This window comes from Ictalurus furcatus, chromosome 10, assembly GCF_023375685.1.
Source record: "Ictalurus furcatus strain D&B chromosome 10, Billie_1.0, whole genome shotgun sequence".
Lineage (NCBI taxonomy): Eukaryota > Metazoa > Chordata > Actinopteri > Siluriformes > Ictaluridae > Ictalurus > Ictalurus furcatus.
In genome coordinates, this window is record NC_071264.1 from 25,011,874 (window position 1) to 25,039,746 (window position 27,873).

The 27,873-nt window shown below is 40.3% G+C and overlaps 1 protein-coding gene across 6 annotated transcripts in view; it reads right to left on the reverse strand.

Annotated features, from left to right (window-relative positions):
- Positions 1–424: 424 nt before the first annotated feature.
- The window catches only part of mical2a (microtubule associated monooxygenase, calponin and LIM domain containing 2a), a 55,913-nt gene continuing 28,464 nt past the window's right edge, over positions 425–27,873 (reverse strand). The window contains exons 6-26 of one of the 6 annotated variants that reach the window (XM_053635004.1): positions 25,495–25,650; positions 24,943–25,043; positions 24,087–24,344; positions 23,869–23,984; positions 23,578–23,704; positions 22,048–22,138; positions 19,575–19,722; positions 18,422–18,621; positions 17,426–17,532; positions 17,167–17,241; positions 15,858–15,989; positions 15,140–15,253; positions 14,275–14,529; positions 14,008–14,115; positions 10,790–10,849; positions 8,746–8,828; positions 8,517–8,589; positions 7,036–7,140; positions 4,078–4,258; positions 3,906–3,982; positions 425–3,805 (exon numbers count right to left, since the gene is read on the reverse strand). In XM_053635004.1, the coding sequence (XP_053490979.1) occupies positions 3,431–3,805; positions 3,906–3,982; positions 4,078–4,258; positions 7,036–7,140; positions 8,517–8,589; positions 8,746–8,828; positions 10,790–10,849; positions 14,008–14,115; positions 14,275–14,529; positions 15,140–15,253; positions 15,858–15,989; positions 17,167–17,241; positions 17,426–17,532; positions 18,422–18,621; positions 19,575–19,722; positions 22,048–22,138; positions 23,578–23,704; positions 23,869–23,984; positions 24,087–24,344; positions 24,943–25,043; positions 25,495–25,650 (2,942 nt within the window). In that variant the 3' untranslated portion in view covers positions 425–3,430. Of the gene's footprint in view, positions 3,806–3,905; positions 3,983–4,077; positions 4,259–7,035; positions 9,189–10,789; positions 10,850–14,007; positions 14,116–14,274; positions 14,530–14,729; positions 14,921–15,139; positions 15,254–15,857; positions 15,990–17,166; positions 17,242–17,425; positions 17,533–18,421; positions 18,622–19,574; positions 19,723–22,047; positions 22,139–23,577; positions 23,705–23,868; positions 23,985–24,086; positions 24,345–24,942; positions 25,044–25,494; positions 25,651–27,873 lie in introns of those variants that run through there. The other 5 variants (XM_053635005.1, XM_053635006.1, XM_053635007.1 and 2 more) reach the window with 5 other exon arrangements.

Here is a 27,873-nt window from a genome sequence, read left to right on the forward strand (position 1 = left end):
TTGTATTATTGTATTATTTTTGTGTATATACATATATATGTAAAAGGAGATAAATGAATGCAGTAAAGGGTTAAAGGGTTGTGAGGTTCAGCATGTTACCAGCTACAGAAGACTAATCTCATCCTGGTACGCTCCTTCCCGGTCATATCAGTACTGCGAATGACGTGAAAGCATTCCAGATCGATGGCAGTCTCTCATCCCAGACTCTTCAGCCGATAAACAAAATAGGTGCATATTGCAATGGAAAGCATGATAAGCGTTTACTCCTGTACCAACCACGTATATCAGATCTGCACGCATAAATGTACTTTCATTTCCATTTATGGTGTCCATTTTTGATTTCTTCACAGGAATACGTTCACAACATGAGCAAGAAAACACATTCACATGGTTTTCCCATGTGGATTTACAAATGAAGAGAAAATTCAGGTCGCTCGTGTCATTTATTAAATGCGTATGGCTTGGCATAAATAAAGCAAAAAAATGTTTTGTTAATACAGTTTTGCAACATGTCGGGTAAAAGGTGCTATTCTAACTAAACGTCCTTCGCATGTTACGAGGCACAAAAGATCTGTTGATGGGTTTCGTTGATGAGAGACGCCTTTGAAACAGAAGAATTAATTAAAAAATGTGTAGTGAAGATGCTCTGTGGAAAAACACAGGAAGAACATTCCTGTTAGTCATGACTTGTAGTAAAGTCCAAAAGCTAAAAGGGAGTGCCATGTCTTACGAGCATGCCTTTCCCAGCAATGACACATCAGATGCAGATCCAAACACAACTCCGTAACTCTGCTGTGCAATCACTGATAAACGCAGACAATAAACAAACCCTGCAGACAGGAAATTAGCTGTTAAGACCTGGTGTATCTCAGGTACATTTTCCATGCACGAGATATCACATCCACTACTTATACAGTGCACGTGCGCATGCTGTCATGCTTTATGGACACACCACTGAGCACTGCGTCATGGGAGCGTGTAGGTGGTCACCTTGAGTGTATCAATGACTCAGAGCATGTCAGGGGTGGACACAGCAGACAGGTCGAGAAAGACTACAAGTGAATAACAGGAAAAAGAAGAAATTTGAACTAGGAAGCAGATCAAATCAGACTACACAGTGTGAGATTAATAACATGCATTTTTTTTTTGGTGCATTTTGTGTCAATGCCTTGTCTTTAACAATGTACACCGTATAAGAAATGAAACACAAACTAAGGAAGAGAAAGCTACATAACGGAACAGTACAAAATATACCTTCCAGTGTATAAAAATACAAATCTCCATAGAAAACAGGTCGAGTTGTAGAATGTTCAGTGCGTTCAGACTGCACACAAAACAGTCTATTAACACTATTATATAATGCAGGGGTGTCAAACATACGGCGCAAATGAATTTAGGAGTCGCGTTGTAGATTAAAATTGCATCGTGGGCCGTAATTAGAGTGGAAGACTTGAAATAAAAAGGGCTCGGCGCTGTTTTTCGACTAGGGAGGTCAATTAGAGCAACAAACTCAGAATAAAATGTGCCAACGATACGTCATTCCTCATTAGCGAGATCCTTGTCAAGCATTTCTCTGTTCAAAACATGCGAACCCAATTCAGTTCCAGGTGAACTGGGTTTCGCATACAAGCACGTACAAGCGCCTCAGTTAATGATCTCAGTGATTTGGACCGTGGTATGATGGTCTGGTTTGATAGGCATTTTAGAAACTGCTGATCTCCTGGGAGATTTTCTCACACAACATTCACACAGAATGGTGCAAAAAAATTAAATAAACAAAACACATCTGTAAGGAGCAGTTCTTTGGATGGAAACGCCTTGTTGATGAGAGAAAAGTTAGAGGACAATAACCAAGATCAGTTTGAGCTGACAGGAAGTCTACAGTAAGTCAAATAATCACTCTTTATAACTGTGGTGAGCAGAAAAGCATCTCAAAACACGTTGAATATTTAGGCGGATTGTGCTGCAACAGCATTGGTTTTCACTTCAGTCAGCTGAAAGCAAGAATCTGAGGCTACAGACTCACCAGAACTGGACAGTTGATTGGACAAGCATAGCCTGGTCTTTTTCCAATATATCCATCCAGCCATTTTCTGTACCTTTTATGCTACACAGGGTTACAGGAAGCATGGAGCCTATCCCAGGGGACTCCCTGGACAGGGTGCCAACCCATCACAGGGCACAATCACACACACACACACACCCCCATTCACACACTGCGTACAAGTTTAAAGATGCCAATCAGCTCATGATGCATGTCTTTGGACTGGGGGAGGAAATCAGAGTACCTGGAGGAAGCCCCTGAAGTGCAGGGAGAACATGCAAACTAAGAGCACACAGGGTCGGAGGCAGGAATCAAACCCCCAACCATGGAGGTGCGAGGCAATTGTGCTAACCACTAAGCCACCGTGCCTCCCTAAATTGGCCCACCTGACATCAGACATGGTAACGTGAGGAAGTTTGACACCCCTGATATAATGTAATGAAAACGAAAACGATCTGTCTCCAAAAACATGTACAGTATGTGCCTCTTCGATTTGACTGTGTGTGATTTTCAGCATGCCACGTGCCACACTCATAAATCTGAGCGTCTACAATACGCTCGGAACTTCCTCTAGCCTGTAAAACTCAAAGTCAGCTAATTAAAGATGGCACCAGTATGTGAGCACATAACAGTTCTGTGTCTGTGATACGGAAAAGAAAAGAAAAAAAAAAAACCTCAACCATGCTATCTGGGTTGAGCTGTTTTCATCAGATTCAGCAGTGGAATGTGGAAAATGACTTGAAATTCACAAACCATGAACTAGGAGGAAGAGGCATTAAGAGAGATCTACCAGACGTTTGAATCTCATGATGAAATCTGTAAACATTCGGTATCAGTAAGTACAATGTGAGGATGGTTCAGATGATAACACCCTGTTTGTTTGACAGGTTCATTGCACGAGACCAAAAGCAGATTCAGTTCAGTTTTGTGTCAGTGAACTTGCAGCAAACACACACACACACACACACACACACACACACACACAAATCATTTTAGATTAAAAGTTATTGTACAAAACATGCAGAAAACATTGCTCCCAATCCTACATGGGTACAATCCCAGGCAGCTCACTCATTAAAGTGCTCAAAGTTCAGTTTTCAAATGTTTCCCTTCTGCCCTTCCTTTTTCTATCATTCTGAGAACTTTTGTAACATGAGAACGGCAAAGAAGTTGTTCCAAGACCAACTGTTCAATTCCCAGCTTTCAGGCGAGGGAAATGTATGAGCAGCAATCATCTCGAGGTTCATACGGCATGTCACGTGAACAAAAACGTTCGCGTCCTAGTCAAGAATATTGTTAATCTCAGCTAACCATCAGTTTCCAGAGAGCTGGAACAGAATTTATTCAATAACGGAGGGTAAAGATGAAAAACTTGAACCCAGTGGTCTACGTGAGGAACCCACGGCCCAGGTGCTGCTCGAGCCACTGCTGAAGGGGCTGCAGGTCGAGAGGTCCGGTCTCGGCATGCATCTGCAGCAGGATTTCATAGAGTGCCACGAGCAGGGGCAACCCCACGCTCAGAAGCTCATACAAAATGGTGTAGTCATCCACGTTTTCCCTGAGGTGCTGGCCCAGAGACTGAACTTTCCCACCCAGCCAGTTACAAACACGGCGTGGTGTGGCACAAACAGCCCGGCTCACGTGCAGCGGCCAGAGCAGGCTTCTCCTCAGCACAGACGACAAAGTACCTGGAGACTGCGCAGAGTCGCTGTCACTCTCGGCTTGTCTGGCTGCGCTTGTCTGGCTGGTGCTTTCAGATGGCTAAGGAATGAGGAAAAGTAATATTAAAATGCTGTCAGAATCATTTAAACATGTATAATTAAGGCAACGCATTATAGAAAATAACATGGAGACCGTTTACCATCTCTGGCTCCAATATCCTGCCGCGCTTTACAGCACATTTACGCTGAGAGAAATGGAGCTTGCAGTACAGCTTTCCTGTGACCGGAAAAAGAACCACTTTATAGAGAGCATCGGGAAAGTGTACATCTGGAATAAAAAAAAAAGCCAAAAGCAACACGATAACTGTGTACCCTGTTCTGAGTCGAAAGCCTGTCCGCCCTGACATAAAGGAGCGCTACAGGTATCACAGCGGAAACACTCTCTGTGGAAGAACAGCCCCTCGGCACTCAAGCGCTCCACCACGTACACCCGCTTCTTGCATGCATAACACACATCACCCGAGCGCTGGGGGAATTCCCTCCGCAAGGAATTCTGGGAAACAGAAGAGAAAAAAAAACACACAACCAAATCAGAACTGAATCAGTCAGGTATTTGGTATGTGTGTCCAGACTGTAGGCTGCTGTGGGAAAGATGATGTTAAACAGATTATGTGACCTCAGACTTTATTTACAAAAAAATAAATACTGAACTACTGACATGTTTAAATTATGAGGTCAGGGAGACTTCTCATAAGAATATATGACCCAGAAAAATCCTTCTACAGCACGTGATTTTACTCTTCTCAGAATCTCATACTTTGTGATAAAATACTAGAACATTATGTGACTAGATTCTGAGAGCTATCTCATTCAACATTCATTTGGCCAATCTGTGCAAGCTTGGTGGACAAATCCGAGACTGAGTATATGTATCAGAAATGCTGGACCGAAATCAGATTTGAGATGTTTTCCAATCTGATTCAGGGCACATCCTTTCTTATAGCACACTATCATCTTAAGTTGGCAACAGAACGTTGGCTTGGTTTCTACTATGTCAGTATTGTGTATGGTACGAGTGTAGTGCAATGCCATTATCTTGTATCTGTATGTAGACTAAACCTGAAGTGGACATGGTCTAAACTTGAAGGTTTTTATTAAATGGTCTGGACTTACTGTATATAGCGCTTTTTTTAACCTTAGCGGTTTTAACAAAGCGCTTTCCAGTGGTTCTCATTCACCCATTCACACACACACACTCACACACCAATGGTAGTAGAGCTGCTATGCAAGGGGCTAACTTGCCATCAGGAGCAACTTGGGGTTAGGGTCCAGTGTCTTGCCTAAGGACACTTCGGTATGTGGAGTCATGTGGGCGGGGAATCGAAACACCAACCCTACGATTAGTGGACAACCCGCTCTACCCCCTGAGCCACAGCCACCCGAATTATTAAATATGAACCCCATCACTATGCCCCAGGAAACAATGCCCAAACCCCCAGAGGTAGAAATGCCAGCACTGTCAGAATGGTGTTTGAATTCTCCTCACCTCATCAATCAAGTCCATAATTGTTTTGTTTTTTTATCCTGCTGATGCGGTTAATATTTTTGTTCGTACCTGCCTGTGATATATTCTAATAAATTTAACTGGTTCTGTTTTTCAGGAATTATGAACAGACGAGCAGCTTCATTTAAACCACTAGGCAGTTACTAAGGATGTTCATGCTAATCCTAGACCCGATAAAGAGCTTAACCAGATGCTTTGTGAACCTTTCTGGCAAGCTTTCAGAAAAAAAAAAAAATCTGTTCAATCTGAGTAATGTATTCATATTCGGTTACATCCTGAATGCAGAATACCAAAAATAGAAGATTAGTGGGTTATGTCTTGATATGAGTTATATGTCTATACATTATAGATATGTGATACTGTGACCTATTCACACCCACGGTGCAGCTGGTGCACTAGCATATTTAAATGCACTGTTTGTTAAGCAACGTCACTCATAGCTTGTACAGGACTAGTATTATAGCAGCTATCATTTGTATATTGTATATTATAATATTGTGGTCTCTGAGATGGCTAGTGAGGCTCTTCACTCTCACTCACTTTTCAGTAACTGCTTTATCCTTGGCAGGGTGGTTGTCTAGTGAGGCTAGTTTCAGCCAAAATGATTTGATGGAAGCTGTATTTCTGTGCTATTACAGTAAGTTCACAGTGTTCCCATGCCAAAATAGTGCAGTGGCTGCAAATAAGGGCTTATGTGTTTTTGTTTGCATGATCTGTTGCTTAGTAGCCATGATTGTTTTCTGTTTTGCTATGATATGGATGTTAAGCAGAAGGAGACAGTGCTACTGGCCATAACTCACATCCAGATTATGGACTGGTACACTGATGAAAGATTAAGGGTGTGGGAGTATGCACATGCAAATACTTTGTTTAGAAAGTCCACGTAGTACGGCCCAAAAGTAATTCTTGCACAGGGTCCATGTGACAAAGTTTAGCCACTGAGTCACATTAAACAAAAATAGTTTATACAACGGATAAACACTATACGCACATAGACTATCACTGTCACAAAGAAATGAGACATCATTATTGTTCTGCACCATTTTGGGGTTTTTGGATAAACTGATAACCTCATTAGCCATTACAGACGCATGACAGATGGCTCACGGAATGTCAAACTGTCAACATCGTGGCCAAATACTTGATAACGTTTGTGTTTGAGCAAAAGAAAAAAGAAAAAAGAAAAAGACATTACTGTTAATCTTAATAAGGTGTTGAGTCACCAGAACAACATCAATGTGCCTCGATTCTAGTCTGTGGAACATTACAGGAACAACGAACATCATTAATCCAAAAGATATTGCCTCAGTTGGTGTTATAATGATGGGGATGGAGAGCGCTGTCTAACAGGGAAATCTCCCACGGGTGTTCAATTGCGTTGCGATTGGGTGAGTGTGATGGCATATGATTTACATCATCTCACTCGTGAAACGATTCAATGAGCCCTCATCTTATATGTGTATACTGAATAATTAAAAAAAAAAACCACACACAGTTAACCTGCATATAAGAAATACATCTGTATTTGGATATATAGTAAATCATTGTAATTATATATTAAAGTAGAGAGCTTTAACATCATTCAAGCCATATATGAGTATACAAATAGAACAAAATAGCATCCTCCAAGGCCTGCAGTATTACTTTATATACTGTACATAAACAGTAAATTACTGTATACTGTAAATTAATATATTCTTGCAGTCAATTTTTTACTCTATAGCTATAAGCTCTGAGATATTAGCTCTGTACACTATGTGTCTTACCGGTGAGGATAAACAGGTGTCTTTGGGCCTGTGATCGTTCTCATAGAGGTTAAGTAGCGTCTCGGCCCGAGCTTCTACCACCAGAGACACCTTGCCAACAGTGCGCTAACAGGCACATGGCAGGAAAAGGCAGGAGGGAAAAAATTGACAGTGGGAAGAAAGAAAGATATTTGAAGAAGGTGGAAGAAATGTGAGGGCAAAAAAAAAAACCCCACACCAGACAATACACATCACTTGTTCTGTATTTGCACCATGCAGTGTTTGACAGTTGCATATTTATGTGGTACAGGCTTCCAAAAAGACAGACTGCATGTCCCTTAATAAACAAACAGTGTTACTCAGCATTCCTGTAGTATCTGGAATATTTGGAGTATTTCACAGCAGAATTTTCTTTACTGAGGGACAGTTATGTAATGAGCACCTCGATTTTGTACGGCAGTTGAATCTCCCAGCAGGCTGAAAGATAAAACAGGCTTCTTTAGGAAATGAAAAGCATTTCAGGTCAGACATCTGGTAGGGGAGGAGTGGACTGTGAGAAATGTGTTCTCCGTTCTCATTGCGGTCAGCCAAATGTTTCAGAGCCTGCTGTGTGCTCCTCTGGTTTGGTCTAATTACCCAAACTACAAGGGTGGAGCAGACTGTCCCACAATAGAGAGCCACCAGAGCCAGGAGTCACCTCAATAACACAAAACCATGCACAATAAGCACCAAACCAAGCATAGCCACTGATTAACATGCACTCGAGAATATGGAAAAACAGGCATTTTCAGATACACTATATGGCCAAAAGGTTATGGACATCTGACCATCACACTCATGTGTGCTTATTGAACAGTCCAGCTTTGATGTTATAAAAACCGCACTCTTCTGGGAAGGCTTTCCACTAGCTTTTGGAGCATGGCAGAAGGTATGTGTCCATGCAGCTACAAGAGTATTAGTGAGGTCAAGCACTGATGTTGACTGAGGAGGCCTGGGGTGCAGTCAGCTTTCCAAAGGTGTTCATTGAGCTTGAGGTCAGGGGTCTGTGCAGGCCACTCAAGTTCTTCTACACCAACCTTGACAAACCATGTCTTCATAGAGCTGGCTTTGTGCACAGGGGCACTGTCATGATAGAACAGGTTCAGGCCTCTTAGTTCCAGTGAAGGGAAAGCATAATGCTACAGCATACAAAGACATCCAATACAATTGTGTGCTTCCATCTTTGTGGCAACAGTTTGGCCATATGGTGTACCTGCTTAGACTGTGGCACTTGTTTTGTTTTCTTCTGTCCATCAAAATGAGTCATAACTCTGGTGATGCTAAACTAAAAGTCTAGACATTGTAAAACCTACATACAGTAGCATACAGTTTCTCCTGTATGCCCTCTTCCGAAATCATTTAATTCAATATATTTACGCTTTTACCTTTTATATATTGTCTTACAAGATACAGTATCAACAATATATCGGTCGTAATCTACGCTATAACCTGTAAAAACTCACCACGTGCGAGTTATTCTGGGTTTCTCCTTTAGTATCTCTTTTAGAAAGTAGCATCCCTAAGTGCTCAGGTTTGCTGGTTTTAGAAAAAGACAAATGAAGGAGAAGAAGGCCAAAGGCGAAATGGAAACGGTTAATGAAACCATGTTAATAAAAGATTTGATTCAAATGTTATTACAGAGAGAAAGGACACACAATGTGAAACATTGAGGATGGAGAACAGAGAAACTACCTGGATGGGAATGAACAGGAGGAAGTAGCAGAACATTGTGATGGAGGTAAAAGCGAACTGGAATGAGGAAGATTGATTGCAGGCTGTTAAAAGCAGATTGCAGATAGAGAAGTGAGCAGAGGAAGCAGAGTGAAGTCAAAGATTATTTATTGATCTAGTGGATGCCTTTTTTGTTTTAAACGCTAGCGCATTATTTAATATTTATAATAAAGGCCAGGCACCGTTCAGTATTTATTAGCAAGGCTGAGTATTTGACGAAAAAAAGGGATTCATTTCAAGTCATGATAGCACACAATAAGTTTAAAAAACAAAACAAAAAAAAACCCCACACACACAGAAACATAAAATGATACCTTCTTAAAAGTCTTAATATTTTTATCTCCTTTCGACTGAGGCATCTCTGTTTCTTTTCCGAGATTCAAAGTGCTCCTATTACTACTTAACTGTAACCACAAATGAAAAGAAAATTCAGTATGGAAACAGTGATGTTTTTTAAATCAGCAAAACTTCCATACAGTAATAATGCAGCTCATGCGATCATGCATAAATGAATCCATCCATCCATCTTCTACCGCTTACTCCTTTTCAGGGTCACGGGGAACCTGGAGCCTATCCCAGGAAGCATCGGGCACAAGGCGGGGTACACCCTGGACAGGGTGCCAGTCCATCGCAGGGCACAATCACATACACACTCACACGCCCATTCATACACTACGGACACTTTAGACACGCCAATCAGCCTACCATGCATGTCTTTGGACTGGGGGAGGAAACCAGAGTACCCGGAGGAAACCCCCGCAGCACGGGGAGAACATGCAAACGCATAAATGAATACATTTTTATATTGTTTTCATGATCAGGGCACATGCGCAAAAATAAGGCATAAGGCAGGTGGTAATGTGTTTCAAAGCATTGCAGTTGTAAAAAAAAATCTTCTGGGTTCAAATGAATAAATTATCAAGATTAGATGTGCTGCTGTGATATCCAGTCTAATCATCTCCTCTCAGCCACTTCGAGGACGCAAATCAAAGCATGAACAAGTTACGAGAGATTACAGCACAGCGGTGTTGAATTCTCAATGCCAGCCACTGTATCATTCAAAACACAGGTTTCTAGTAATGTGCTTGCAATACGTTATCGTTTCTATAGTAACAATTCGTTCACTTGTGTAATGGATGCCGAATAATAAACGTTAAAATATGTGCTGTTCTTTAATCAAATAAAAACGTATAATTGTTGACATGGTCAAGCTTTATTTAAGGTTGAGGAAAGGAATCACCCGTGTCCGTGCTTTGTAACAGTCAAATGTAAAGCTCTTTTCCAACACAAGGAAAGTCGTTGCAATTTGTGGTTTCTAGGTAGTTAGACAAGATGCAATTTTTTCTCTTATTAACTTTAAGACACAGAAAAAAGAGAGGCTGGTCAGGGAACGAGTGTTTACAGTAGTAATTTCCAAAATGTCCAGAAATGCAACTATAATCTGTTAAAAAGTATGTGTCGTTCATTATTACATTTGAAGACTGTGATTGTCACCAAATTTCTTTTGTATCAGAGGAATAAAACACTTTGGTAATGAAGTACACCACCCCTGTCGTTGTTGTTTATTGTCCTATAACAGCATGCCCTAGTTTTTTCTTCTGTAATTAAAAGGCTTTACAGAAATATAGTCTGACTGAGTGGTTTGCTCCTGTGTTACGAGTAACCAAGACACGAAACCTGGGCTTTAAAAACGAGACTGGAATTTTAATGCTTGTAGACAGAAAAAAAATCCATTGAATGTTGGATTTTAAATGTCACAATTGCTTTTTTTTTTTTTTATTTACGACCATGAATATTGTAACTGAGCACAAACAGGGAAAAAAAATGACTTGTGCACAAATACTAAATAAAAATACAGACAAGCTGATGTTAAGCAGCTAATTATACTTGAAATGAAAATACAGCCCTACGTGTTAAAAGAGCAGCCACTAGACCTGATAAATAATAGATCAAATACATATTAGAAGAGCGAAACAGAGCTGTGGTTTAGTTAGAGTACACCTACCATATGTGAGCCATTCGGACAGTCTCTCTGAATGCCTTTATTAGAAGGCTGTACCTCAGGCTGTTGCGATTCGTGTGTTCAGAAAGAAAACAGACAGAAATGAAGAGAAACACTCAGACAGTCAGAACGTGATGAAAAATGATCAACAGCAACATTATCGGTTCTGTATAGGCTTGAATTCTCATCAGAAACGATGATAATAAATAAAATATAATAAAGTGGAGCTGGGAAAATAAGCTGAATGGACTGAGGGGATGCAGTGATGGAGAGACAGAGAAAGTAGACTGAATAGTAGGAACGAGAAAGACAGACCATACATAAAAAGCCTGACACAAGCATGCCAAAAAAAAAAAAAACACCCATGTCTAGTGTATATTTACGTTATGATAATACCAGACTTAGACCTAATAGATCTGATACAAGACTTGGTGTCAACCTGGGGCAAAGGACAGCATGGTTCGAGGGCAGTGGTGGCTCAGCAGTTCAGGTTAGTGACCAGGAGGTTGAGAGTTCAAATCCCAGCATTGCTCTTGTGTCATTGAGGTAAACAATTACATTGTACTGTCCAATTTGTATATTACTGTGTATAATGAGAATACATTCCCGCTATACACTGAATTAAATCCACCATCCGACATGAAAATCAAACTTTGTCAATCAAAAAATATTAAAAACATGAATCTTCTTTAAACATCTGAGACACACATACTACATGTTCTTCATGGTTTAAATTTTTTTTTTTTTTTTTTACATAGTATGTTAATATTCTTTCTATATTTCCAAACCCTAGGTTTTACTGTATGGTAGCAAAATGATTAAGCAAATATACTGTTATATAACTTAGGAGGAGCCACTTGTTGTTTAGGAGACATGTAAAAGTACTAGTAAGATTAGAATAGGATTGAAGTAGTGATAGGTTTGACTTCTTTTTGGCTGATCGATGAACAAAACTAGCCGTTTCCCTCATACAGAGACTGGGACGGGAATGTCTGGAAAAGCACGCAACCACTCGCGAACCACTTCCTCTATAATAATTGCAAGAAAGCCACACATAAACACATAATAACACAAAATATAAAATGTGACCATGGAAAGGCCTTAGAGAGTAGACTAGAAATGCTGTACTACTTCAAGTGAAATTCTCTTCAAGGAATCCTAATGGCTGAAAAATGTAGTTTTGGTTTGAATGTTTGAAGTGTTGTACTGATATCCATCCATTTTCTGTATCACGGGGAGCCTGGATCATATCTCAGGGGACTTGGGTCACGAGGCGGAGGAAACTCTGGACGGGGTGCCAACCCATCGCAGGACACAATCACACACATACACACACCCATTCACACACTCCGGACAATTTGGAAATGCCAATCAGCCTACAACGCATGTCTCTGGACTGCAGAGGAAACCGGAGTACCTGAAGGAAACCCCCAAATCACAGGGACAAGATGAATAATAGTAGGAATGTAACCAAATACGAATAATGTGTAGGATTACAAGTAAGTGTGTACGATTATAAGTTACACTATAGTGTATACGATTGAACTAATAATGTGTTCTAAATGAATACAAATACAGATACGAATAAGCTTGCCAGAAAGGATTTCTCTATTTGAGAGTAGTGTGCATTGGGACTGGGATCCCGTGGGACCATACAAAAAAGTTGCACACAAAAAAGAACAAAAAAAGCTGAAAGCCGTGCGAGCATGAAAGCTGCAAGTATGAAGCAAACAAGGGCTACGTTCATCAACATGATCTGTACAGTAGCAAAAAAAAAGAAGAAAAAAAAACCCCACCAAAAAACCAAACATGAAAGTGCTGCAGTCTTTAGTGACGGTCTGGTCAGGGTCGCAGTGGTTTAAATTAAACTGTGTTTTATCTTTTAGGAAATAGAGCCAACTAAATTTGTCTTAAAAATATCACAGGCAGACACAAACAAAAATAATTTCTCTGCAAGCATGATTAAATAAATCTGCACTTCTCAAGAGACTAATTTTGAACTGATCTAGAGCCAGAATTCATAGACTATGTTTATAGAGGAGCAATGAACGAGTGTTTTTCAGTGTTTCTGGGGGCACAGGGTTCTTTTTTTTTTTAAATGTGGCCACACCCACTTTGAATTTAAATCCAAATATATATATATACACACACACACAAATATTTGGAGCACTTGTGATACACCCCAAGACCACAGGCTTCAAGATGTTTGAATTGGATCAGAAACATTCGGGGCCATATCATCACGAGCTGTCCTAACAGAAGTACGACTGGAAAAAGTTCAAAAATTGGAAAAAGCATATTTTGCAATTAAAACGTACAAAATTGAAATATTAATACTGTAGCAATATAACACCCCACTACTGCCCTGAAAGCCTTTGCCTGATTCAGTCATGTACATTAATGTCTTTCCCTCCTGTGTGTAATAAAACAGTAAAGCCCAATAGCAGAGGCAGTGGACTCAGCGCTTCCATCCTCAGTGAAGCCTGAAGCCAAAAAAGGGTCTCTGAGTGCTCAGACTTTACAACACCCAATTTACTAAGGGAATTTTATCTGCTTTTCCAGGTTCTTCTCACTGGGCCCAATAAAGCACATAATGGAACAAGCCGAGCGCATTTATTTTAATGATTTCTAATAAAAACGGGGCATGATGCTGTTGAAAGGAACATGCAAGCTGTGACGTGCATGGGCATTTATTTACTTACCCAATTAAAATAAAACAGGAGATTAAAAACGAGTGAACATCATGTCCTTAGTTGACCGACATGCATGCGTCCATGAGAAAAACACAGACCGGGTTGCACCAACAAAGATTAATCTTAAATCATAAATCTAGATTGATCTATTACTTTCAGATGTACCCAATTTTATTCTTCTTATTTAAAAAAAAACCTGATTGATCGCAATTAAGCTGTAAATTAATTACACTTATTCACTTTATTGCCAAATTAGACTTAAACCTGTTGCTTCATTACTTATGAATGCATCAAAGACCTCTGAGGTTAGATAAACACTACTATGGTTAAACCAGAGGTTCAAGTTATAATCCCTGATTTGTTAAGCGGTATGAAAAAAACCCTAAACCTAAAATACAAGGTAGATCAACAAACCATTAATTTGCTCTAAACTCCATTTAATCATTGTTTGTGCAAACCATCCACTGGCAACATGCGGCTGGTTGAGTAAATGAGAAAACAGGCCACACCAAACAATGTGATAGTCACCTGAGGTGGTATGATGTTGTTACCAGAGAACAGAGAGCTCAAGTGGACGGCTTTCTCCTTTATGCTTTTTCTACGAAACTCTCTAGTGTTTTCTGTCTGCGCTTTCCTCTGCAGCGGGTCGGGGACAGAAAAACAGAACGGCAGGAGAACAAAGGAGAAAATTTGATGGAAACATTCAGCATGTTATATATTACGTGACGGAGCAATAGAGTAAAATAAAAAAGGGAGGAGAAGAGGAGAGAAAGAGAGGAAAGAGGAGGCGATCACCTGGATGATCTTTTCCTCCACTTGCTGCAGACGCTGCAGCATTGCTCTCATGGTCAGTATGGCAGAGTGACAGGACGCACCGTGGTCTGCTTCAGGTTTCTCTGACTCTGATGTGGGTTGCCTGTGTGTGTCGGTAGGCTTAGAGTGTGAGTGTGAGCGTGGAGTGTGAGGAGGGTGGGTGAGATTTTGGCAATCGTGCCGAGGGATGTTAAAGGGAAAGGGGAGGAGAGGAGCTGAGCAGGCTGATGGTTGGATCTGTAAACACACAGGTGGGCTCAGCTATCTGTGTGAGTCATTTACTCTGTGAATGTACAGTGGAGTCCAAAAGTCTGAGACCTCATTGAAAATGGTAAATAAACAGAAGGTTTTAGAACTTTGAAAGAAAAGCAAATATTCAATATCTTGAATATTTAATATTAAAGATTAAATAGCTTGAATGTTTAATATTCAAAATTCTGCACTATTTCTAGGTCCCTATTTAAATGTGTGATACTGACCATTTAAACGGCTTTGTACAAAAGGTCAGATTTACCTTATGCCTAATCTGCTGAATCACGTGTTCAGACGATACGCCGATGGATTGGATCTAAAACGGATCATAAGGTTTTGCACAAACGTGTGGAGTCCACGCCAGCTCGAGTGCACACTGTCATTAACGCAAAAAGGGGACAAAACAAATACTACGAAATTCGGAAATTCATGCACATATTTCAAAGATTCTACTTTTTACTCAAAGTATTGTCAAAAATATCATTTGTAATGCAAACTGTTCTATTAAATTAGAAAAGAATGCAAAACGAAGCGTTTTCACGAATGCCCTCAGACTTTTTGGAGCCGGCTGTATGACTGATTTTTGAAGATCTACCTGTTTTTTAGGAGGTGGAGGTGGTGGGGTTTTCTTCCTGGGTTTTACGAAGAGTGGGAGAGCTGTCGGATCGAGTGATGGAGATCTCGGAGGGCTCAGAAAATTTGCGGTAAGCTGAGATTGTTCATTCAGAGGCGGTGTCAGAAAGAGAAAGCCGATGTGGTTAACAGGAGAAAAGAAACGTTACTGGAGAGGAATTTACTACAGAAGAGAGCACAGCTTCACAGTTGGAGATAAAACAAAGGCAAAGGGGTTTTCCAGGGCAAGTGCACAAAATCCTTAGTTCAAGGGTCATCAATTGGTGGACCGGACACAGAAAAATATTTCAGCCGACCAAACAGAGTATTTGAAATACCGTATCAGAGGCAATAAAACTGGCTGTAGTTCAGCGACTACAGATAGTTTAAAGACTGTATAGAGAAAGATATAGTATATACGTCAAATACAAAACCATGGCACCAAACCTGCTAAAATGAAGTGCCACTATGACACAAAATACTTAGTACTGTCTTATTTATAGCCATAGATTAACCACTAATGGTTGCTGATTAAATGATAATTGTCGCCATTCAGTCATGTTAGTTGCTGATCCGAACCTTTCAGACTGAGGAATTTTATGTAACCAAACCCTTCCAAAATTTCACCTGGATAACCTTGGATTACTTAAAAGAACAGTTATGTTGAAAAAGTGGATTCACGAGTGATAGTTGGACTTTACCTGCCTACGCAGCGTGCAGCTTGGAGTGCTCTCCTCAAACTTTGCCAGTAGCTGAGAAGCCATGAATTTGACTTTATTCTCTTTCAGCTCCTGCCTCTCAGATGCTGTGTTTTGACTGGAGAGGTTGTTTGGCTGACCAAAAAAGGGACAAAACAATAATAAGCACTGGGGTAAACCAATTACTGTCAACTTCATCACTAACCCTGTATTAACAATGCTGAAAGAAGCTGGAAGAGATTCATTTTCAGTGAGACTTGATGTTTTGCAGTGATGTTTGGCGACGCAAAGTGGGTGGAGTTTAACATTATGCAAATGAGAAGCAAAGCAATGTGGCAAGTACACACTGAAGTGACCCTATGTTCCCACTAGGCGTTTTCTATGTATATATGCAAGACATGGTACTGCGACTTCAGCAACAAGCGACAAAAGAACATTTGCTACGATTAACAGTGCTTGCATTTTATCTTGTCATATACTATATCTCAATAAATGTGTATAGAGACATTACGAAGAAATATAAAGCTTGGAATGAAGTAGCACAGCTCGGTGATGCCCTTTTTGAGTGTATGTAGGTAGTACTGTTAGCTTGCTTTGAGGAAGAAGTCGATGATGATGATGACGACGACGATCCTGAGAGCTCACATCAAATATTAATTACGGACTAATACACTGACTAAGTAAGTACTTTCCACTACAAAGTACAAACACTATAATTATACAGAGAACTGCATACAGAACGCTCTCCACAATTCACGCCACTGAAGTCTCTACTTCCAGGTCAGGGGGCTGTCGATCCAAATCTCACTAGCCAATGAGAGTAAATCGCCACTAAGCCCTGCCCACATGAATGATTTGCGCATTTGAACATGAGTACAGCTAAAAAGTCTCATGTACCGCCAATTCAAGCAATTTTCCGCAAAAAAAGTACAAAAAAAAACTCACAAATTGCAAATTTTTGAAAAAAGTTTTTGCCTCCATTTAAAAATCAAGCATTTTTGGTCGAACAATCACAAAACAAAACTCTGTGAAGTCCTGTACGGAATGGTTTTGGCACAAATTTAATTCCATAGAAAAAAGCAGGGGTCAAATAGGTGATTTTGTTACCTTCTGTAACTAGCTAAGTTGTTTATGCACTAGCTATGCAATACCAGTGAAACCATGGCAACTGGCAACAACCAGTTCTAGATATGAATGGCCACTAGTGACCAAAACAGCAATTTGTGCAACATGAGTCTCTAATGGAGTGAATACAAGATGAACGACACAAGGTATGTGTATTTCAACTTTTAAAATACTGTACAATATTTACCGGTTCCAAAAAACTGCACACTGTCCTCCGTCTTCGTTTGTAAAAAGAATCATTATCTTCTACCTTTTTGTCGTCCTGAAATATAAAAAGAAAGGAAAAGCATTGAAGCACTGATAAAAAAAAACTGCTTTACTATCTTCAAAGGACATCATCTGGTGATCTGGATGGAGATGGACGGAGCTGTGAGGTCTAGCCCAGAGTAAACTGGAACGAAATGTGTTTGAAGGGAGACGAAGCCCGTGACGCTGATGGGTCCTACCTTTGGGATCCGTTTTCGAGGCTGTGTGAAGCTCATTGATCTGTAAACATGTTGGGAAGGTCTTTCAGTGCATTCCTCATTATTTCCTCCGGTTTCTCTTCTCGAATCTGAAATAAAAACGACAAAAATTTTTCCAAGCTTTAGTAAGACACAGACAGTTAACAGCAAATGGACTGAGGCTTTTCTTAATCGAATTTACTGAAACGTTAGCCTACTGAATGGAAAGCAAAGAAATGCAGGGGTGAGCACATCTGCTTTTCTCTTTAATTGCCCACTAATAAATACGTTTTTACATTCTTTCTTTTTTTTTTTCCTGGCAAGCTTTAATGGAACCAATGATACTATGTCAACTAAACGTATGCATTACAATATTACAGTGATACTGGAGAAGTGCGTCATTTGAGCTGGTAGATTTCCAACAACGGGGAGTGTGAGTAAATATCTGACTTACACTGAAGCACAGATCATCTCCGTAGATATTTAATCTCCTTATCTCTAGTGAAGTAACCTGGACGGCGGTGAAGGTGCATTACTCTCACAGCAGACTACATGACATACACATTCCATTTACAGCTCTCTATACAAAAACACCTCATTAGTTTTAATCCTGTGATCGCATGACAATGCCACTTCCAGTTTTTTTCTTCTAGATGTGTGGCAACTACTGGTGTTGTTGCTTCTAGGCGTGGCCTGTCCTTCTGTTTTAAGCTCTATAAGTTGGGTAGTCAAAATGTGTACAGTCTCTACAATTCCCACCCCTGCTGTTTTATGTTTTGTTTATACCACAGCGTTGGTGAACGATCAATTCTGGTCAGAAGGCGTACTATTTCTCTAACAGCAGGAATTCATGGCTCTTGATTCTTGGATTGGTCTAAGAGAAGGGACCCGGTTGTGAGATACACGTATCTCTTAATGTATTCCACCCACTGGAGGACAAAGGTCACCATTTTGACCTTGTATGTGAATAATCTGTTCATGAGAGATAACAGTGTGTACCTGAGGATGGCAGAGGCGTTCCCCTGAAGAGCTCGTAAAATTTGGACAGATAGGTCACCATGCTGTTTTTGTCTGGCTCTTGGCCGGATGCTAGCTCCTTGCCCGTAGTGAACGGCTTGATGCCAAACTCCTTTTCCACTGTGTCAAATGCCAGCTGGACATTTTTAGCAGAGTCTTCTTCGTTCAGGGAATCATAATCACTAATAAGGGATACACATACAGAAGAAATGCAGGATAAAGATGGGTTTCAGGTTTAGGTCTAGGTTTAAATCAATTCAATTGCCCGCATTTTAAATACTTAGGTAGTTAAAAAAAATTGTTCAGCAGAGATTACAGAATACTGGTTTATAATTATAACCAACTAACATAAAAACAGCTTTTGATAGTTAAGCGGATTATATCAATAGTGATTTTCCTGTTTTCTCACAGATTAATGGAATACGACATATATGTCTCTATGCCAAATAATTCCTTTTTTTTTTTAAGCAAAATGGTCATTACAGAATTTCAAGAGTCAAACTAGCTAAGAAACTGTTTTGTGTTATCTCTGTCAGCTCTTGACACATCAGGTTTTGAGGCACACACAGAACTGGCCTTTGATAAAAACACATGGCTCATGACTACGCTGTCCAAACTGCCCCAGATCTGATCCACGTCATGGACAGAGAGAGACCTTTAACTGTAGAGGCCAAAACATTTATCACGTCTCATGTTTGAGATTCGCACGATAGCAAACTGTGTCATGTGTCAAGAGCTCGTAAAGTGATACGAGCGATATTAGGCACCGCGTCCATCACAGACGGGAATTTATGAGCATCTCAGTAGTAAAGCTTTTCTTAGACATGTTTACAACCATCTTCTGTTGAAATTGTAATGTGTGTCGGAGAACCAGTGAGGTTCATAATGACAAGTGACACGATACTACTGAGCTCTTTCAGTTGGTCTTGGACCAGTTCCCTCCTCCGCCCCTCCCCCACCCCCACCACCACCCACACTCAAGTTGCTCATTGTTTTTGGCATTTATATCTCTGATATCGACACATGAATACTTCACTTCTCCCCTGATAATATTTAACTCAATATTATGAAATCATAAGGTAATAACTTAGGAGCCATATCAGTTGCTGTGATGCTAAAAGTGGTGCAGTCTTACATGAGGTCTGCTCTGAAGCGGTGGATAAGAGAGCAGAACGCCAGGCCGCTGGTCCATGATAAGCTCAGGTCAGTCACACTGACGCCTCGATAACCCTCTGTCTGCTTCTGACACCACGTCAACAACCTGCTGGGCCTGATCTCAGATCCTGTGTACACACACACCCACACACACAAAAGTCTGTGAGACTACAGAACTGCCCTGTGTCATTACATGACAACAGTCAGATAAAAGCAGGGATTAGAACTATTCTCAGTAAGGAGACTGGACATGTTTTACTGATTCTTCAGATATAGTGTTAACATAGCAATGTAGCAGTTTCATTTTGACTCTCCTAACTTATTTAGTCTAACAGAGTAACCGAATATGAATATTGAACAGATAAGGTGTTCTAAGGTATAATAAATATGTATACAGGTATGAATAGAACTATTCTAGTCACTATTGTTTTTAGAAGCTTATCAGAAAGGGCATCTATTTAAAACTGCAGGACTGTGCAAAAGTCTTAGCCACATGCAAAGAAATGCTGTACGGTAAAGATGCCTTCAAAAATAAAGACATTAAATGTTTGTACATTTAAAAAAAAAAAAAAAAACCTATAAAGTGAAGTAATAAACAGTTATAAATGAAACAAAGTCACTATTTAGTTGGACGATACTTTCCTTTAAAAAAAAAAAAAAAAGAGTAGTGTCAGGCAGACTTTCTTCAGTTTTATAAGGAAATGAGCTGCAAGTTTTATCGAGCATTTTGCAGAACCAGTCACAGTTCTTTGACTGTTGGATTTTTGCAGCAAAACGTAGCAATCTTCATTGCGTTTTGTACGTAATACGCAGCTTTCTTTACTGACATACAAGCATTTTTCTGTAACATTTCATTTTGTGCTAGAAAACGAATGTTTGGAAATCTAAAATGTTTTTTTGTACTGACTCGATAATGTAGATGTCATCAAATAAAAAGCTATAACAAAGTTTGTACTCAAAAAAAAAAATAAAAATAGGGTGCCTAAGACTTTTGCACAGTACTGTAGATCCCATCAGGACAGGAATCTCGCAGGATGCAACAAAAGTTTGCATGAAGGAGAGGGTTTTATTTTCAGTTCATGCGATGCAGGCGTGGGACAAACAAAATGTTCGGCGGTCCTTATTAACGGCCTGGTCAGCGTCATAGTGGTTTAAATGAGCTTACTTTATATATATTTTAGGAAATAGCACCAATTAAATTCCTCACAAAATATTGTGAGCAGGTATAAACAAATATGACTGCACAAGCTGGATTAAAAAAGCCTAAGTACAGTACATTTCTAGTTGAGACCAATTATGACCTGGAGTGATGTAGAACTATCCGATCATTTCCGTTTAGGGCATTTGGCAGATGCCCTTATCCAGAAGGACTTACATTTGTACATCTGAGCAGTTGAGGGCTTCGTTAAAGGGCACAACAGTGACAGCGTGGGAGTGCTGGGGTTTGAACTCATGACGTTACGATCAGTAGCCCAATGTTTTAACCACTGATCTACCACTGCTACCGCTAGTAACCCTAATTATCTCCAGCCCTGAATTGGCTACATCATTCTCCTCTCCTCTCCACTAATAGCTGGTGTGTGGTGGGCGTTCTGGCGCATTATGGCTGCCTCGCATCATCCAGGTGGACGCTACACACTAGTGGTGGTTGAGGAGATCCCCCACCCCCTAATACAGTGTAAAGCCCTTTGAATGCTTAGAAACGTGCTCTATAAATCTAAGGAATTCTTCTTCTTCTTCTTCTTCTTCTTCTTCTTCAAGTCAGAATTCACACACCATGCTCACAGTGCTTGTATTTCCACCTCTTTCCACTGTTTCCTGGGTCATATTGGATTCAATGGATATTTCAAGCACTAAACAGATACTGATACTTATACAATGTTAATGGCATTGTGCTACACCCCAAATCTAGACTAATTTGAGTCACAGGATTGTGTATTCTTATTTTGTAACTTCTTATTTGTAATGTAATAAAGAAATGCTCTCAGAAAACCCAGAACAAACTGACAGATTGAACACTCTTAGAATAAAAAGTATCTACAACTGCAAATGAAATCGAAAACCCTAGCTAGGTAGAAAATGACTGATGACTTGAATCCGGTTTGTTAGCACAGAGGAAATTTTCACAGTGCTGTAGATTCACAGCAGTATAGTAGGCCACAATTACACATTTCTGTTAACTTTACTCTGTCCACACACAGACCACCGACTATGAAACCCTCCTCTCGACGTGACTCCGCTAATGAAAACAATCCTTAGTCTCCCACACAATGGAGAAGCACAGACTCACACCCATGCTGCTGTTCTCAGAGGGTTTTTAAACCAGGAATGTGCTGCAGAAATGAATTTCACTCTAGAGGATTTCACCTTTGACCTTTAGAGCTGTCAAACATGTCTCTGTTTAGGTCTGACACAAATGTAGAATGGTCAGAGTGCACAGTGATTAAGCTGACCTCGTCGTGCCAGATTAACTGGGCGCCGTATAGTAGCAGCTCGTTCCAAGGAGCAGGGCTTCAGTTCACCACACATGTAGTAGTTACGGACCTGTGCGCGAAAAGAACAAGTGTCAATTCAGCCTAAATATTCTTTACTTACGATGCAGGGATACATAGCACCTACATAATGCCTTCATGACAACTGGCATCTAACAGGTGTTAACTACCATGTAGCCTGCATTGTTCAACTGATGTCAAAATGATCTAATGTGTTATCACACTTACAAGCTTATGTTATGCCCTCATGACAACTGACTTTGTAGCTCAGTGCACTTCTGGTATGTGAGTCATAAGGGTGATGATGTGACGTTACTTACCATGGAAGTAATATGAATACGTGAGAACAAAGGTGACACTTCCCAAAAATACATAACTAATGACAGTGTTATATTCAGTATGTTTGCCCTGGCCCTCAAATCAAATGAGGCAATGTCATGACCTTGTAATTATGCAGTTTTGTATATCTTCTCTGGACCTTGACAAGTAAATATTATTACAGAATTACAGTCAGGGTAATTGTAGTAAAGTAGTAGTACAATAAAGTAGAAATGGGTTTAACTGTAGTAAAATAGTGAAGTGTAATGCAATAGTGTGTGTAATTAAATTAGTGAAGTATAGTAGAGTCGTAAAGTGTAGTCAAGTAGTGAAGTGTAGTCAAGTAGTAAAGGGAGTTTAATTACAGTAAAGTAGTAAAGTGTAGTAAAGTAGTAAAGGGAGTTTAATTACAGTAAAGTAGTAAAGTGTAGTAAAGTAGTAAAGGGAGTTTAATTACAGTAAAGTAGTAAAGTGTAGTAAAGTAGTAAAGGGAGTTTAATTATAGCAAAGCAGTAAAGTGTAGTAAAGTAGTAAAGGGAGTTTAATTACAGTAAAGTAGTAAAGTGTAGGAAAGTAGTAAAGGGAGTTTAATTATAGTAAAGCAGTGAAGTGTAGGAAAGTAGTAAAGGGAGATCAATTATAGTAAAGCAGTGAAGTGTAGGAAAGTAGTAAAGGGAGTTTAATTATAGTAAAGTAGTGAAGTGTAGTAAAGTAGTAAAGGGAGTTTAATTATAGTAAAGTAGTGAAGTGTAGTCAAGTAGTAAAGTAAATGAAATGTTAATAATGTGTAATGAAGTAGTATAATGCAGTTACATTGTAAAAAAAAAAAGTCATTCTGGGTTTAATTTTAATAAAGTAGTTAAGTGTAGTAGAGCAGTAAGTTGAATGTAATTGTATTAAAGTAGTGAAGTGTAGAAAATTAGTAAAATGAGTGTAATTGTACTAAAGTATCTATATCATTTGACTCTGGTGTTATGTCAAACTGACACTGAAACTGACATTGAGAGCTGTCTTTATCACCTTTAATGCCTGCACAGGTCTTAATGTACATAAGTTTTTGTAAAAACAATACTTTTGTAAATAAAATAAAAGCCAGTTGTCATGAAGGGTTTATGCAGGCATCATGTAGCCCTATGAACGCCCCTTAAGTAATAAAACAAGAGTCCACTGCACCTGGTGTGGTCTGACACAGTTGGAGTTGAGGTTGGGATAACGTGTTCCAGGATCTATGGTGTACTGATCAAAGTTCTTGGCGATATTTTCAGGTGTTGTTTGAGGTAGCAGTCGGTAAAGACTCTCCCTGAGGGCAGAAACCCAAGACAACCAAAACAGCAGAGTAAAGACTTTGAATATAAGATAAAGATCTTTCTGGGCTTGGCTTGCGGCATGCGTCTGTGTTTAAGTGTGTGTGTGTGTGTGTGTGTGTGTGTTTATGTGTATGCATATTCTCTAAACCATGCCAACCTCTCAGCTAGCACTTCCAGTGGCCCTCTGCCTTGTGCCCAGCTCTTGATCATCCAGGCTGTATCAAAGGCTGCCAAGAAGCCACGGGCACACCCTGTACCCATGGGCCAAAAAGGCTATAACCACAAACAGATCCCAAATTAAACAGAAGAAGAAAAAAAAAAAGAACATAATAAAATCCCAATAAGCAAAGCAATGCACACATTCTATGAGCTCACCTCCAGCAGACTATCTCCCACCAGCGCCACCAGCAGCTGATGTCCGAACCGCTCTCTGACCAGTGCGGCGTTTTCTGAAGCATACATACAGGTAAAGTCGAACATGGCTACATCAGGCTGGTTGAGGTGGTTCATGGCATACTCCAGGGTCGGCAGCTGGTAATGCGTGGCGTAGTCAGCAGCCTCCTGTGCGTAGTGTAGCAGAGCTTCCTGGTTGACGTTCTCACTGCTGAGCAGAGCCTCTGTGTCGGTATAATCCTATAGCACACAATCATCATGATCATCATCATCATCACATTATCATGCTTCTGTTTTCACTCTAGAAGGAAGTCGCTTGGTTAGTCATTTTCCACACAGAAATCTGGAGTGAAACCACAGAAGTCGTCATATATCTTAAAAAAAAAAAAAAGAGGAAGACCCATGAATGTTTTTTCTTCTTCAGGAAACCACAAGTAGGAGTTTCTTCATATTTTTGGTTTTGTTCAATAAAGCACTCGGAGAGAAACTTGGACAGTCCAGGCTGACAATGCTTGGTGACCTTAGTGTTATTTTCTTAAGTGGTGAATCAGAACAGTACATAAGTCAAGGATGAGCTGTTGACACCTGAATAATATAAAAATGCTTAAGTGTGTATATGAATAAAGACAGAGAGAAAGAGAGAGAGAGAGAGAGATCATAAGATAGTGAAATCTGCACTTACAAATGTTTATGCCCTCGTTTGCTATGTTTATAACAGTGTGTTCTCACAGCCTCTTAAACTGGCAGCACACCATAACAAAAAAAGTCTACGCATCCTACGCCACCCGCACCTTTTGTTAAACCACTTCCTCGTTAGCGTGCTACAGCTGCTACTTACATGGATGATGACTCCTTTATCCAGAAGACTCTGCTTTTTAGCCGTCATGACGAAGTAGTGTGTGTTGTCTTTGTAGTACACAATGTTCTCCAAGTCGATGCCTGAAGCGGAGACACGACCATCAGATGCGTCATTCAAAGCAGAACGGATGTCTCGTAATAATATCGTCGATTATATAATCCTGTCTTTTATATTACTTCTAAACGTGATGCAGTGTGATCATAAAGGATGAAAGAGGATTTACTGAGGAATTCCGCTCTAACGAAGGCTAGTCATAACAAGTATACACTGTGTCTGTATCCACGGAAAGAGCTCACAGAGGAGAGACATAAATACTTTTCGATATAAATACCAGTAGCAGCAAGAGAACTGAGCTATGAATTATATCGTTTATAGCAACAGATAACGTTAACATTCGCCTGTATTCCCCTTTTACGCTATTCAGCAGTCGCTGTCACTGTATATGATCGGATTTGTTACAAAACATTTCACAGCACTAAGAAATATCCAGTCTGGTGTAAATATTTAGGTGTAGCATGTGTTTTCTCTCACCCGTCTCCTGTCTGAGGTCCTGGAAGAACTTCTGGTTGAAGATGAAGGCCACGCCACTGATTTCCTCCACTTTGGCCTCTGCTGTCGTGTTCCTGTTGATAAAGTTGGCCGTAATAGCGATGGCCAGTTTCCCGCGGAACTCTTTCCGTCTGAAACCTGACCGAGAGGAGAGAGAGGAGACATTATTAGCACTCGTCTGAAAAGCACACGGGTTGCTGAATTGTTTTAGCTGTGTGATCAGTTGTTTTCACCTGAGCTAAACTCTGCCTGCTTGTGCTTCTGCTAATGCGGCCCTGCAGCCATAAGCGAGGCTGCTAATAAATGACGGACCATATGTTAAACTGTCAATAAAGTATGAAACGTATTTCTACTAAGGAAAAAAAGAGTGTGATTGGTTGCACGTTTCATCGTGAATCTATATACTACTAAACAGTCCAAACAGTCTATGGAACTCGTACCATCATCTATGTGATATAGTTATCAGCAGGCTACCTGTAGCAAGGTACAATTTAGTACAGTGGTTTAAAACGCAAGTCTTGAGCAGAAAATGGAAAAGTCAAAGCTGAAAGATAAGGATAAAATTCTAGGTAATTCAAATCTCATTTATATCATTTAGTCTCAAACTTTTGGGGTGTACAGAACAAAAATGTCTGAAACACAGCCATGGAGGACTCAATTTTTTTCTTTAGCCCCGAATAGTTCTCTACTTAGAGCGACTTGTCACTACTTAACTAAACGTCACTAAAAGAAGACGGCAGTGCTATAATTTTGTATCATCATCGAACAGACCAATCGGACAGGGTTTACAGGATGACACATGGAAACACTCGTGTCTTATTGGCTGACGGCTCTCAATTCTGCCAGACGCTAGCTCACACAGTCACAGTTAAAGTGGGGGGAAAATTTTTTTACCAGTAAAGGGGTCGAAACTGAAACACATCCTGCTTAGTGTTTCATGCTGAGCAGGAAAACAAGGTGTGTACATGTCTACATGAGTTCCAGGCTACGTGAACATGATATGAGCAGAGCATTAGGACAGATAACGTACTCTGCATGGCACTGTAACGGCTAAACCCATACAATGAGAGATTAGTTGTGCCTCCCCTTGGTTAGTGACACCAAACTAGCCTAGTCTCATGTTAGATAGCCAAAAAAAAATTAAATCTGGTAGTCCTGGAAACAGTGATAACACCCAGGGCAAGATTTATGATAACATTTATGACACATTTTTTAAGCAATTAGCCCTCACATCAAAAAAAAAAATGCATGGAAACAGTTTATTTAGAAGTATGTTTTTTTTATGGAGAAGAATCTGGGCTCATTCCCGGATGATTAACAGTCCAGCTTTCAACTCTGGAGAACATTTTAAACAGACAACAGGGCATTTTTTCTTACACGTCGTCTGCGGTTGTTGATGCGTATTGTCTGTAGATGCAGGTGCACAATGTGGTGCTTTTTTCTGACAGCTACTAAAATGTCCTTGTGAAACAAGCCTAACTGGAAAGCAAGAATTTGGAAGTCAAATGCAGGGGGAAAGAAAAGCAAATGTGAGTGTGCAAATGTGGAAGTACAAGTAAAGTGAAAGCATTCCTTTAGAGAAGGAGAGAGAGAGAGAGAGAGAGAGACAGAATGGAAGTGAGCGTTGTGGCATTTTTCCTTTCCATCCAGGCAGAGGCATGCTAATCCTACCGAAATCAAAAGCTACCTAAATCATAGGCTGGTTATTTTAGGCTCTGGAAAGCTTGGCTTCGCCACAAACGGTTTGAAGGCAAACGACGTGGAGCTACACAGTGGCCACGGCTATCTCACTTGATCTAACAGAACGCTGGGTGGAGGAAACCACATGTTTCCTCTAGTGCTTGACTGAAGTAACTGATTCAGCACAGGTTGTTCACTTCCACCGCATTTCTGCAACCAGTGTATGATTTAGTGCCGTAAAGATGAGACTTGGAGTACAAACCTGCAACCCCAAAGCTCAAACAGTTTCTGGTCTCCTGTCCTCCAAAATAACAAGGCTCTGCAACGTGGCTCTTGAGCCAGGTTTGCATTTAATTATCGCCCATTACTAGTAAGGTAATTCAAAAGAGACGTCGTCCTTCCATGCACACGCCCACACCCGTGTCTCCAAAAGCAGCTGCGCTTTCTTCTCATGACCATGAGGCCTCAAACAAGGATATATTTAACTTCCACCAGACTGGACCAAGCAGCCCAATTACAGCAGTGGGCAAACCTCAAAAGCATGTTTTCCCCCCTTAAAGTGTGCAGTAAAGTAAACGGGTCATCATTTGGAGACGCCTGAGAATGACCTTATTAGGAATAAGCGTCTGTTTGGGGGATAGGTAAAAAGATGACGGGTATGAGGGAAAGAATCCAACAGTC